The following is a 14,712-nucleotide window of genomic DNA, read 5'->3' on the forward strand; positions in this document are numbered from 1 at the left end:
CCCACAACTATGTAAAAGTACTCCGCTTTAGCCAACCCCTTACCTATTTCTTATTCATCAGCTAGATCAATAGTGAGATTCTCTTAAATTCTTCCTAGACAGTTACAATAAATCTGGTTATGTGCATGGCTAGCCCCATTGTCACTGTGTTCTATTGTGGAACACACAGTTCCACATGACCCAGCTGTTGTAAACAGACAGCATCCCTGACTGTAACCATCAGTGCAGTCACCTCAAATGCCTTTTCTAGTGCATAAAAGGTATAGGATTAAATAGCTGAAAGAGGTTACATATCACCGCTAAATGATATTGTAGGCTTTCAGAAACAGATTTTTATATATACGTATACATACAGGGCCGGACTGGCCCACCGGGATACCGGGAAATTTCCCGGTGGGCCGCGGCACCTGGGGGGCTGGAGATAGAGAGGGAGCCCTGCTCCCTATATTTCAATAATATCGCGGCCACCGGCCGCATGTCGGTGCCACCAGGTGGCCTGTCCAGCGGCACACTCTGAGGTGGTATTCACCTTGCGGCTGGCGGCCTCATCTCCTGTGCTGACAGCTTTGCTGCTGTCAGTATCAGTGAGTGTGCCTGTCGGCCGCCTAAGCAATCCGGCGGCACACTCACTGATACTGGCAGCAGCATAGCTGTCAGCACAGGAGGACTGAGGGAGGGGGCGGAGCTAACTACCATGCTCCCTCGCGGTCCCCATAATTCCCAGCATCTACACATCATAGAGTAATCACTACTCTATGATGTGTCCATGCTGGGAATTATGGGAACCGCGAGGGAGCATGGTAGTTAGCTCCGCCCCCTCCCTCAGTCCTCCTGTAACAAGGTTAGCAGGCACACAGAAAAAGAGGGGAAAGGGAAAGGGAAGGGGAAGGGGAAAGTGAAAGGGACAAATAGAGGGGTAATAGAAACACAGGGGAAGAGGGGACACAGAGACTGAGGGGTAATAGAGAGACACCAGGTTGGGGGGGACAAAGAGATAGAGGGGTAATAGAGAGACATAGGGCAAGGGGGGACACATAGACAGATGGGATAATAGAGAGACAGGGGATGGGGGGGACAAAGAGAGGGGTAATAGAGAGACACCAGAGAAGGGGGGGACAAAGAGACAGAGGGGTAATAGAGAGACACAGGAGAAGGGGTGATACAGAGACAGATGGGGTAATAGAGAGACACCAGGAAAGTGGGGACAAAGAGACAGAGGGGTAATAGAGAGACACAGGGGATGGGGGTACAAAGAGACAGAGGGGTAAGAGAGAGACACAGGGAGGAGATGGGGAAGAGAGACACAGGGAGGAGAGGGGAGAAAGAGACACACAAAAGGTTTGTTGGGGGGACATACAGGGAAGGGGAACAAAGTGACACAAGATTTGTGGGAGGCAACGCTGGGCTGGGGAAAAAGAGACAGAGAGTGGCTGGGAGAAGAGAAAGAGGCACACAGAGTCTGGAGTTAGAAAGAGACACACAGATGAGATTTGGAAGGGGAGAAAGAGACAAAGTGGCTGGGGCTAAGAACAACACAAAAGGGGCTGGGGGAAAGAGAAATACACAGGGACTGGGATGAAGTAAAAGATGCACAAGGTTCGCTGTAAGAGAAAAAGAGGAGACAATTGGAGACAAGATACACTAAATGAGGTAAAGGTAATAGCCGTAAATTGATGTGATCCTGACAGTAATACACACACACACACACACATATATATATATATATGCATGTATATTGATGTGTGTATTAGTAACATATAATTATGCCTATACTATTTACACATATAGTAATAAACATTTATATATACATAATACACACATAAATGGCATATATATATATATATATATATATATATATATATATATATATATATATATAGTCAAAGATGAAGTAGGAGCACTCAAAAGGACTTTTTTCTGTGATTTTAATGTTGAAAAAAAAGTTTACAACAAAGTGTAACGCATCTAATCAATCGACGTTTCGACCCCTAAGGGTCTTTTTCAAGATCTTGAAAAAGACCCTTAGGGGTCGAAACGTCGATTGATTAGATGCGTTACACTTTGTTGTAAACTTTTTTTTCCACATTAAAATCACAGAAAAAAGTCCTTTTGAGTGCTCCTACTTCATCTTTGACTATATATCTCAGACGCTGGCAGCACCTAAGGCAAGATAACTGAAAGTCTCTTAAGGGTGAGTGCCTGAATTATCTTTATTTTTATATATATATATATATATATGTAATGAGCACGTATTGGCCCAGTCTTGTTGCTAGATGCATACTCATGCACAATAACATATTCAAACTGAAGAGCGCACCCATAGAACTTCATTTTTTTTAGTTGTGCAACTGCAGACATTCAGCATTTCAGTACCATTACTAAAATGTCCTTAATAGGCCAAAGTACATTGATTACATGCAAATGTACGTCTACTTAAAATAAAGGCGCTCTTTTGTTTATTTTGAAGCCCTATATGCGTTCTTTCGTTGGAGTAAGAGTTTTCAATTTCAAGTTATTTTTTCACCCTCGATATCAGCACACTATGCGGGCGCGACACATTATTGGGCTGGTATAGAATTTTTTTCCAGGGCTGCTTTTAGTTCCCACTCCGGCCCTCTATACATAGTTATATGGCATCACCTTTATACACAGTGATTTCAAACACAAAAAGTCACACATTATTTAAAGCACTATAGATCGAAATACAATAGTGAATACTATACAGCACTCAGCTGAATCATTTGAACTAAATGTATGATTCTGTATGCATTACTAACTATCCGTTAGTGCCGCAAACCATGTTTGACAGCCTAGAAGTAAAAGCTAATTTGCTTTAATTTAAAAAAAATGCTCTTAAAAAAAGACTTTATACATGCTTGTATACATGATATACTCATAAAAACACAAATTATTTTTTTGCTCCTTCCTGATCATTATTTACCTCCGTTATGGGATTGGATGCAAGTACTCTGTCTTCAATGTTTGCTTTGCTACTTGACTTACTAACTGTGGCAAAGTATCGCATAGCGTATCGCGCCGACACCGTTTTTCCTGCACCAGACTCTCCGCTCACAATAATGGACTGATTCTTGTTGTTTCTGTATTCAGAACAAATACATTAACACAATTAAAATGAACCAAGGGAAATGTAAATAAAATAAAAAACTTAAAGGTATATTCAGAGCATCATAAAAAACTTAAACTTAATGAAGTAGTTTTGGTGTATAGATCATACACCTGCGATGTCGCTTTCTGGCAAATATGAGTTATCACTTTTCTTATGCAGCCCTAGCCACACCTTTGTCTTTAAAATTGAAAGAGTATTTTATCATATTCCACTTAATTGTATAAAGAAAGGCAACGTAAGAAAAAAACATCCAGGGAGAGTGAAAGCAATATAAATATATAAATGTTATTCCAAAGGCTTGAAAAATGTAGATACATGTTTGATACTAGACAGACGGTATTAAGGCACAAATAGCTTTGATAGGGCCTTTAACGTGCCGCAACTATAGAGATGGGCATGATGTTGCCCCAACAGATAAGTAAGCGCAGCGCACATTCAAATTTATGTCAACCTCCCTGATTCCCAAAATGTGTTCAACCAAATGCTTTACATGAGGTTTTCCTCTTCCATTACCTTGCCATTTGCTTGTACGCCTCTTCAGCAACCGCAAATATGTGTGGATCCATATCTCCCATATTTTGCCCACTGTATGCATGAATAATGGCATCTCCATATATCGGTAACTCCTTGTATGGATTGATTGCAACCAAAATAATACCTAAAACAGGACACACAAAAAATCTGGCCCATTATCACAGACGCCAAAGTAAATGTACATTAAATGTATTTTGGAATAATTTAAATATAAAAATGTTTATGGGACGCATCACATAACAAAAAACATAAATTAAGTCAAATTTAGTAGTTGGTTACTCAACCCGTCCTTTTTCCTTTCTTCTTCTTTTCTTTTCTTTCTCATGCTCCCCTCTCTGTTTACTCGTTTTCTCACAATTTTCTCTTGTATTTGCTCTTTGCTTTTACTAATGACTATCTGATCTGTATACACTGTTCCATGTGTATGGACATACAGTACTGTTCTTTCTACAATCTAAAATTCTCAGGTTGAAATACTAGGGCGCTAGCAATGCATCGGTAGGTAAACACGACGTGCATGTGTATGTCTACTAATAGATCCGTGAGATTTGCTGGACTGACTCCTGGTGAAAAACACTAACTCCATTTCCAGCATAATGCCTCCAAACTTGTAGCGAAATGAGCTGTGCCTGTGAGATTCCAAACCCAAAAAAAGACACTATGAAATCTGTTTTAACTATTCATGTACAGCTTTTGCGATATGTAGCTTCCCTAAAGCTCAGCATCTGCCAGGGCATGATGGAAGTTAATGTCGCACTACAACAGGGATCTACGTTAGTGGTCTATGAATACAAATTTTAATGTATTACTGGGCATGTTGTAGGTGATACAGGTATACAGGGAGTGCAGAATTATTAGGCAAATGAGTATTTTGACCACATCATCCTCTTTATGCATGTTGTTTTACTCCAAGCTGTATAGGCTCGAAAGCCTACTACCAATTAAGCATATTAGGTGATGTGCATCTCTGTAATGAGAAGGGGTGTGGTCTAATGACATCAACACCCTATATCAGGTGTGCATAATTATTAGGCAACTTCCTTTCCTTTGGCAAAATGGGTCAAAAGAAGGACTTGACAGGCTCAGAAAAGTCAAAAATAGTGAGATATCTTGCAGAGGGATGCAGCACTCTTAAAATTGCAAAGCTTCTGAAGCGTGATCATTGAACAATCAAGCGTTTCATTCAAAATAGTCAACAGGGTCTCAAGAAGCATGTGGAAAAATCAAGGCGCAAAATAACTGCCCATGAACTGAGAAAAGTCAAGCGTGCAGCTGCCAAGATGCCACTTGCCACCAGTTTGCCCATATTTCAGAGCTGCAACATAACTGGAGTGCCCAAAAGCACAAGGTGTGCAATACTCAGAGACATGGCCAAGGTAAGAAAGGCTGAAAGACGACCACCACTGAACAAGACACACAAGCTGAAACGTCAAGACTGGGCCAAGAAATATCTCAAGACTGATTTTTCTAAGGTTTTATGGACTGATGAAATGAGAGTGAGTCTTGATGGGCCAGATGGATGGGCCCGTGGCTGGATTGGTAAAGGGCAGAGAGCTCCAGTCCGACTCAGACGCCAGCAAGGTGGAGGTGGAGTACTGGTTTGGGCTGGTATCATCAAAGATGAGCTTGTGGGGCCTTTTCGGGTTGAGGATGGAGTCAAGCTCAACTCCCAGTCCTACTGCCAGTTTCTGGAAGACACCTTCTTCAAGCAGTGGTACAGGAAGAAGTCTGCATCCTTCAAGAAAAACATGATTTTCACGCAGGACAATGCTCCATCACACGCGTCCAAGTACTCCACAGCGTGGCTGGCAAGAAAGGGTATAAAAGAAGAAAATCTAATGACATGGCCTCCTTGTTCACCTGATCTGAACCCCATTGAGAACCTGTGGTCCATCATCAAATGTGAGATTTACAAGGAGGGAAAACAGTACACCTCTCTGAACAGTGTCTGGGAGGCTGTGGTTGCTTCTGCACGCAATGTTGATGGTGAACAGATCAAAACAATGACAGAATCCATGGATGGCAGGCTTTTGAGTGTCCTTGCAAAGAAAGGTGGCTATATTGGTCACTGATTTGTTTTGTTTTTGAATGTCAGAAATGTATATTTGTGAATGTTGAGATGTTATATTGGTTTCACTAGTAAAAATAAATAATTGAAATGGGTATATATTTGTTTTTTCTTAAGTTGCCTAATAATTATGCACAGTAATAGTCACCTGCACACACAGATATCCCCCTAAAATAGCTAAAACTAAAAACAAACTAAAAACTACTTCCAAAAATATTCAGCTTTGATATTAATGAGTTTTTTGGGTTCATTGAGAACATGGTTGTTGTTCAATAATAAAATTAATCCTCAAAAATACAACTTGCCTAATAATTCTGTACTCCCTGTATGAAGGGTTAATTTATTACTGGGCATGTAGGTGATACAGGTATATAAAGGGTTAATTTATTACTGGGCATGTTGTAGGTGATACAGGTATATGAAGGGTTAATTTATTACTGGGCATGTAGGTGATACAGGTATATAAAGGGTTAATTTATTACTGAGCATGTGGTAGGTGATACAGGTATATGAAGGGTTAATTTATTACTGGGCATGCTGTAGGTGATACAGGTATATAAAGGGTTAATTTATTACTGGGCATGTTGTAGGTGATACGGGTATATGAAGGGTTAATTTATTACTGGGCATGTTGTAGGTGATACGGGTATATGAAGGGTTAATTTATTACAGGGCATGTTGTAGGTGATACAGGTATATGAAGGGTTAATTCATTACTGGGTATGTTTTATGTGAGACAGGTATATGAAGGGTTAATGTATTCCTGGGCATGTTGTAGGTGATACAGGTATATGAAGGGTTAATGTATTACAGGGCATGTTGTAGGTGATACAGGTATATGAAGGGTTAATTTATTACTGGGCATGTTGTAGGTGATACAGGTAAATGAAGGGTTAATTTATTGCTGGGCATGTTGTAGGTGATACAGGTATATGAAGGGTTAATTTATTACTGGGCATGTTGTAGGTGATACAGGTATATGAAGGGTTAATTTATTGCTGGGCATGTTGAAGGTGATACAGGTATATGAAGGGTTAATTTATTACTGGGCATGTTGTAGGTGATACAGGTATATGAAGGGTTAATTTATTACTGGGCATGTTGAAGGTGATACAGGTATATGAAGGGTTAATTTATTACTGGGCATGTTGTAGGTGATACAGGTATATGAAGGGTTAATTTATTACTGGGCATGTTGAAGGTGGTACAGGTATATGAAGGGTTAATTTATTACTGGGCATGTTGAAGGTGATACAGGTATATGAAGGGTTAATTTATTACTGAGCATGTTGTAGGTGATACAGGTATATGAAGGGTTAATGTATTACTGAGCATGTTGTAGGTGATACAGGTATATGAAGGGTTAATTTATTACTGGGCATGTTGTAGGTGATACAGGTATATGAAGGGTTAATTTATTACTGGGCATGTTGTAGGTGATACAGGTATATGAAGGGTTAATTTATTACTGGGCATGTTGAAGGTGATACAGGTATATGAAGGGTTAATTTATTACTGGGCATGTTGTAGGTGATACAGGTATATGAAGGGTTAATTTATTGCTGGGCATGTTGAAGGTGATACAGGTATATGAAGGGTTAATTTATTACTGGGCATGTTGAAGGTGATACAGGTATATGAAGGGTTAATTTATTACTGGGCATGTTGTAGGTGATACAGGTATATGAAGGGTTAATTTATTACTGGGCATGTTGTAGGTGATACAGGTATATGAAGGGTTAATTTATTACTGGGCATGTTGTAGGTGATACGGATATATGAAGGGTTAATTTATTACTGGGCATGTTGTAGGTGATACGGATATATGAAGGGTTAATTTATTACTGGGCATGTTGTAAGTGATACAGGTATATGAAGGGTTAATGTATTACTGGGCATATTGTAGGTGATACAGGTATATGAAGGGTTAATTTATTACTGGGCATGTAGGTGATACAGGTATATAAAGGGTTAATTTATTACTGGGCATGTTGTAGGTGATACAGGTATATGAAGGGTTAATTTATTACTGGGCATGCTGTAGGTGATACAGGTATATAAAGGGTTAATTTATTACTGGGCATGTTGTAGGTGATACGGGTATACGAAGGGTTAATTTATTACTGGGCATATTGTAGGTGATACGGGTATATGAAGGGTTAATTTATTACAGGGCATGTTGTAGGTGATACAGGTATATGAAGGGTTAATTCATTACTGGGTATGTTTTATGTGAGACAGGTATATGAAGGGTTAATGTATTCCTGGGCATGTTGTAGGTGATACAGGTAAATGAAGGGTTAATTTATTGCTGGGCATGTTGTAGGTGATACAGGTATATGAAGGGTTAATTTATTACTGGGCATGTTGTAGGTGATACAGGTATATGAAGGGTTAATTTATTGCTGGGCATGTTGTAGGTGATACAGGTATATGAAGGGTTAATGTATTACTGGGCATATTGTAGGTGATACAGGTATATGAAGGGTTAATGTATTACTGGGCATATTGTAGGTGATACAGGTATATGAAGGGTTTATATGGTGTGCTTTTCCACTGTAATTGCTAATTATTTATCCCCCTTCACATTTTGCTTGTGATTTTGTTTCACTGTACTTGCTAAAGTCTTGCAAATATTTCTCGTGAGCGACATCCAGTATAACCAGTAACTAAGACATTCAATGTCATGAATGAGTAACTCTTAAGGATTTTTTAAGTACTTTGAAAACTTTATCTAAAGTGAAATCTAATGGGGGGGGGGGGAGAGGAATGATGTGTCCGCAAGCAGGGCCTTTCTTTTCAAATCTCAGTGCAGAGGGCCTGGGACCTGTGGATGGACCTGTGGATGGATGTTGCAATAACACAACAAACACAGACCTCAGACAATATTAATAATAATAAATTATACATTTGTTGCTTTGTGAATCGTTATACATTCGTATAATCGTTATAATAAGGGTACATTTGTACCGAGTGCTCTCACCTTTCACATTTGCTGTTATATCGTTATACATTTAGTTGAACCTGACAGCCAACGCTTGCTGTTAAAGAACACTATATGCCTGTGTATTTCTTTATAGAAAGAGAGGGAGAAGGAGAGTGAAAGACAGACAGATAATCTGAGAAAGGAGAGTAGCAATGCACGTATTCCTGCTATCCACAGTGCAATGAATGTGAACATTGTAATATTTGACCAGGTGTGATCCAAAGCTGTTTGTGTCACAAGCATTCAGTGTTTGCCTTTTTAGCACCGTTATGGAAGTTAGTGGAATTCTTCACTGGAGAAGATCCTTGATTCTTCCTCTCGTGGGTTTTCTGGGTATCACCATTCAAATGGCCAGCGTAGCAACAGTCTATTGCAACCGGCCAACCGGCCTGTCAAGGGAGAACCCCTTTGCAAAACTGTCATCTTACACAGTGAATTGATTTTTGTTTGTACATAAAGTCTTCTTATCTTAGATTTGTAATTGGGACTGAACTAGATATTGTGTAGCTAAGGTAGAGTTAACACCTCGCTAGGGCCTAAAACATTAACTTCATTACTCATCCAGGAGGCGGGGGAGTATAAATTTGATCTGTGGACCATCCAAGCTGGGGTGGTATAGTGTAGTGAATGATCATTATATATGGTATCAGGGCAAGAAAGCTTAACGGTTAAACATAAACTGGGTCTAATTAAACAAACTATCGGCCTAGGATGTTCATGTGGTAATCGCTGCATAAGTGGCCTGTGCATTTTGCCTTGGAATGAACTCAGTGACCCTCTCTGGGTTCCATCTTTGCATTGCCTGGGCTGAGCCGTCGTTTGATGCTTGGGTTTTGCTATTGAGTTCCTGAGGAAGTCCCAGGGCAGGTAGCAGGGACATTGCCCCCTTCAGATCTGTGACAGTGTGTTTGTCTTCTCCTTTAGTAACTTGAAGTGTACGTGCCAATCGCCATCTGTATTGGATGCCGTGTGCCTGGAAGAGAGCAATAAATGGTTGGAGGGAACGTCGCCAAGCAAGTGTACCCCCAGAGAGGTCGGCATAAAATGTTTCGAAACTATAAGGATATAAGCTCCTTCACTACGGCCTGTATAGTCATCCTATCTCTGCTGGTTTGAAAATGAACCACTAGATCCCCTAGTACTGAAGCTGGAGCTTTGGGTGACTTAGGGATTCTGAAGCAGCCATCTATCCCTACTGCTTCAGCGTGCTATGGGGGTAGAAGCGCCAGCAGGAGGTGTCGTAGCAGGTGTGGTAGCTCTGGTGCAGTTATGTCTACCGGGATGCCCCTGATCTTCAAGTTGTTCCTGCGCCTGTTATCTTCCAACAGTGCAAAGCGCTGTTCATGTGTCTTGCGTTGTTGTTGCAGTTCCTGTACAGCCTGTTGCAGTGTGGTGATTTGCTGTGTACAGGTATTAGAGGTAGTCTCCAGGTCACTGATCCATCCTTTCAGGCTTTGTAAGTCCGTGCATATGTCAGCAAGTATGTTCCTCTGGACGTCCGCCAGTAGCTCTTTAAGAACTGCAGTGGTGACCGGTGAGTCATCTTGGCCCTTCGGGGGCCAAGGAGCGGGACTCACCGCAGGTAAGTCCCCCATCCCCTCCTCATCTGACAGTTCGTCCGAAAACCCTGAGTAGGCGTCAGGGCGGGCGGCCATCTTGGGCACAGTTGTGCCATGTGCCTGCCTCAGAAGGTCTCCTATATTCATGCCGATCCGTGGCTTGTCAGATTTTTTTTTTTTTTAGTTTTACAACCCATGATGGTCCCTCAGCCACCAAGGTATGTCTGTGTTATCATTAGTTGCGTATTCCTGCTCGTTTTAGGATTTCTTAGACATCCGCTGTACCGAGCTCTAGGTGAATGCGATCGATCAGCTCGGTGACTCAGTTCCACCTTATTTTTATTTTAAATACACATGTAAGACACTTGACTGAGCAAGAGGATAGGCATCACATGGTCCTCCTATCTTCAAAGATGAGAGGTGGGACACAGATTCATTATAAATTTTAAATGAAATAGGAGGAAGTGGACATGGGGTCAGGAATTTTAACATAGATTTGCCTCTTAATGTTTAATGGGATACTAGTGTGACATTTACCTTATTGTATTTTTAATGACATTTCTATCCTAAATCCAAAGTTAACAGATAGTCATCCCATTTATTAAACTGCATGCACTGGGTTAATCATTCAAGACAGTAATTACAGACATGGTACAGAAAGGAACGTGATTGTTGTTGTGTTGGCTCTTTGCTTTTTTAGGGCGACCAAGTGGAACCCAGCTAACATTTTTTTAAATAATGTTTTTGGGAGGGAGTTGGTAATGGCGATAGTCAGTATAGGCTGCTAGCTCATGGATACATTAGATATTTAAGCTTTGATACATTTGTACACATGTGGGCTTATGGCACCAAATATCAGCCTGAGTAATTAAATACCAGCCAGTGTTGTTTCTTCTGTGACACATTTTATGTAACAGGATAACATTTATTATTTTTCTTTAACTAAATTGAATAAGGCAAAAAAATAAAATAAAAAAAATAATTACATTAATGATTGCAGACAATGATCAAAAAATAATTTACAGCTGTCAAAATATGTTTGCTTACCACTGTAAGTATAGATAAGTTTGGATTCCATGAATCGTACTTTGAGGTTATGCAGAACGGCAGGCTCATGTAAATAACTAAGAGCGGTGAGGTCATTTTCCCCTACAAGGATATCTGGATTTCTAAGAGGTGGCAGGGTGAGTTTTTCTGGATCCACTGGATATTTCAAGTCCTATAATGGTCATGGTTAAAGTACAAACTGTTTAAATTACTATCATTTTCATATGATCCAACTTGCATTCGGAGCATAAGGACACAAACCAGTTCTCAAAATATAACATTTTCGCACCACAGTGCTTGGTTGGTTCTGACACAGGTCACCAAATATGGTGAATCGTCTCACACCTCAAGCACCCTTCGCAAGGGGTATGAAACGCAGAGAGCCTGTTAATTACATAGCTTGTTATCTCTTTATTTTTTTTTATTATTGTTATTAGTTTATAACACAAGTACTCTATCCTGGCCTTAATTGGCAGCATTTCTCTCTTCAAGAAAAATGATAGAAATTGGGGTAGCATTCACTGCATATATTATATCTTCTACGTGTTGTGACTTACTCAATATGCATATTTTGCCTTGTCTTTTTTTGTGTATCACCATACATAAAAATTAAATCTCCTTCCTTTAAGTTTGCAAAAAGTTATAAGCTTTCTCTTACATCCCAAGCTCAAATCGATGATCTCAGCCAATCCAATGCTTTCACATAGGATAGCATTGGGAGGCTAGAGCAAATGCACAGCAAAATGCAACTCTGCACCAATCAAATGGTCTCTGTGAGACCATCTGATTAAAATAGCAGAGTTTTACTCTGAAAATAAAAAAATCACTAAAAGCAAGAAAGATTTGGGAAAAAAAAAAGGCACGAAATGGCCTGATCAGTGTATTGCAATATATGCACATAATAAAAATATTATGCATATATTTTACAGTACACTAATAGGAGAATTTCTAAACCACAAATCAAGCGAGAAAAAATAACCAACAGAAGGGAAAAAGAGGAGGAACCAGAAAAAATATATATATTTATAGATCATACATTTATTTAATATGTAATATATATAGATGTATTTACTGCTCCTCCTTTTTCTCCTCTACTGCTCACTTTCCACTTCATCTGTGAATACAATCAACATTTAGTGACTATTTACTAGCCATCAATCTCTTTCTTTGGTGTCACGATTGGAATTCAGAATCATGTGTCAAGACAAACATTTTCGGCCATTGCACATTTGGTTTGGCTCGTGATTTGGCTACATTTCGGCTCAGAATTCAGGAATTCGACCAACTACTCAACTGACCCAAATCCAGATGAACTGCAGCTTGCACTGAAACGAATCTCCAAGTCTACAACAGACTGCACATATAGATTGGATAAATAAAAAATGCTGCATAATGTTTTTGTATCAAATAAAAAAATGATCTTACACTTCCATCCTCCAAACACAGATGAAGCACACTGTCCCCAATTTTCAAATCCTTGGTTATGTCTGCAGACTTCCACACCTCATCTGCATCAGGGATCCAAACCCTGTTATACTGTAAGAAAATGAAATATCTGTGAGTGTGTGAAATGAATAATAACAATGCGGCAAAACTACATTCATGTAATACTTGTTAAATATATTCTTTAACCAAATCAATACCAATATCTCTTCTTTCTTTAGTCACATCTGAATCTCAACAGCCCATTGAATTCACAAATGTCGTACAACCATCGCTGTGATTAACTCTTTTTAAACAATAGCAGAATTTATTTGTATTTATTCTACGTCCTACGTTAGAAAGCTAAAATATGAGGTCTGTCAGGTAGAGACTTTATAGCACTTTAAAAAAAATGTCATATTCAGAATGTAGCTTTTCATTTTCTCTGATTGTAGGAAGGGCAGTAGGCCCTTATATCCAAAAAGGTAGTAAATGTTGTAAAAATAAAACACCGTCCCCCACAACAACCCTCCACAAAAATAACATTTTAACCATCCTTTTTCAGGGTTTCAATAAAATGACTTCTAAACTGGATCATATTTTACAAGTACTTCTCCACATCTTTCAGAGTCAGATATTTCAATGTATTAAATGCAGACTTGACCCAAGAGCTCAGCTCCTAAGAATCTGATTTAGACTTGGCTTAGTGTCCTCCAAGAAATTTTACCTTCCATATCGGTCCACTAGGTCTGAATAAACACCAATATGTATGACCCCCAAGTTTCTGATGGTCCCCCTTGATTTACAAGTACACAGAACATCAATTGAACATCTGACCACCATAAAAGAACACTTACCTGTGCGGGATATTCTGGTGGTTCAATAAGCATGTCACCCCACATGTGAGTGAGAGATTTTGGGGAGTTATATAAAAGCACAGCGCATATTCTGGATGTAGGAAGGGCTGTATAATATTTATACTTGTGGTAGAAATCCTCTGAGTAGGCAGCGCAGTGACACAAAAATATTTGCTGACACTGCTGGGTGGGTGTATCTAAACTCAGGGACATCCTGAGGCTCTGCAAGCCGGTTTTGGAAGCACTCTTTGTACAAGGAGGGTACATTATAATTGTATAACTGAACCTCAAAACATGACATTGTTTGAGCACAGCACCATCCATGATATAGCAGTAATGACACATTTTAATAAATTAAAACAAACTAATCAGGGCTCAAAATTTCCATTCACTCGTTAGACACTGCACAGTGGAGAATGCACAAGGGAAAAATTAGCTTGGCTCAGATCACGGAATCCATAAAGCCAAATTCCTCATGAGAATCAAAAATATTATTGTACAGTACCCAAAAAAAAAAAGTAAAATACAAAAGCCGTGATGAGCAGAAAATCAGCCCTGTCAGGAGTTCCATGGATCCTCACCACTGCCCATGTGGATCCTCAATGTAGTTTGCAAGCAGCAGCAGCTTATTGTAACAGTCACTTGAAGGAACACTCCAGCCACCGAAAGCACTTTAGCCTGCTGAAAATCTTTGTGTGTGAAAAGTGTGTCCTATTTTTTTCATTTTGGAAATAATTCAGATTTCAATAGAAATTGAAAGTTTTATAAATTATACTGGTTACACCCCCGAGCTTTTCAGGCAGACAAAAGGTTCTGTTACTTCCTGGTTTAGTTTGCTTATTTGCACTAAGCTCAAGAGGCAGCAATTGCCCAGAGCACCTGCCTTGCAAAGACTCCTCATTGAGCTGCATTGCAAAGTCTGTGATTGGACAGCCTCAGAAAGTCTGGGTGGGGTTAGAAGAGGAGGGCTTGCAAAGGCAGCAGACAAGAGAACTGCAGTTTTTGTAAGCTGTATGTATATATGTCCCCAATAAAAAAAAATGCATAATAAAATGAATGTAATTTTTCATTCGGATATATCTCCTGAACAGTGATTGAAAAGGGACACTCCA

At 39.7% G+C, this 14,712-nt stretch overlaps 1 protein-coding gene across 2 annotated transcripts in view; it reads right to left on the minus strand.

Annotated features, from left to right (window-relative positions):
• The window catches only part of MYO5C (myosin VC), a 120,527-nt gene that overhangs the window by 64,457 nt on the left and 41,358 nt on the right, over positions 1 to 14,712 (minus strand). The window contains exons 1-5 of one of the 2 annotated variants that reach the window (XM_063449056.1): positions 13,601 to 13,691; positions 12,747 to 12,857; positions 11,322 to 11,493; positions 3,641 to 3,785; positions 2,942 to 3,098 (exon numbers count right to left, since the gene is read on the minus strand). In XM_063449056.1, coding sequence (XP_063305126.1) covers positions 2,942 to 3,098; positions 3,641 to 3,785; positions 11,322 to 11,493; positions 12,747 to 12,857; positions 13,601 to 13,645 — 630 coding nt within the window. In that variant the 5' untranslated portion in view covers positions 13,646 to 13,691. Of the gene's footprint in view, positions 1 to 2,941; positions 3,099 to 3,640; positions 3,786 to 11,321; positions 11,494 to 12,746; positions 12,858 to 13,600; positions 13,692 to 14,712 lie in introns of those variants that run through there. The other variant, XM_063449057.1, reaches the window with a different exon arrangement.

Source organism: Pelobates fuscus, chromosome 3 (genome assembly GCF_036172605.1).
Source record: "Pelobates fuscus isolate aPelFus1 chromosome 3, aPelFus1.pri, whole genome shotgun sequence".
In the NCBI taxonomy this organism is placed as follows: Eukaryota; Metazoa; Chordata; class Amphibia; order Anura; family Pelobatidae; genus Pelobates; species Pelobates fuscus.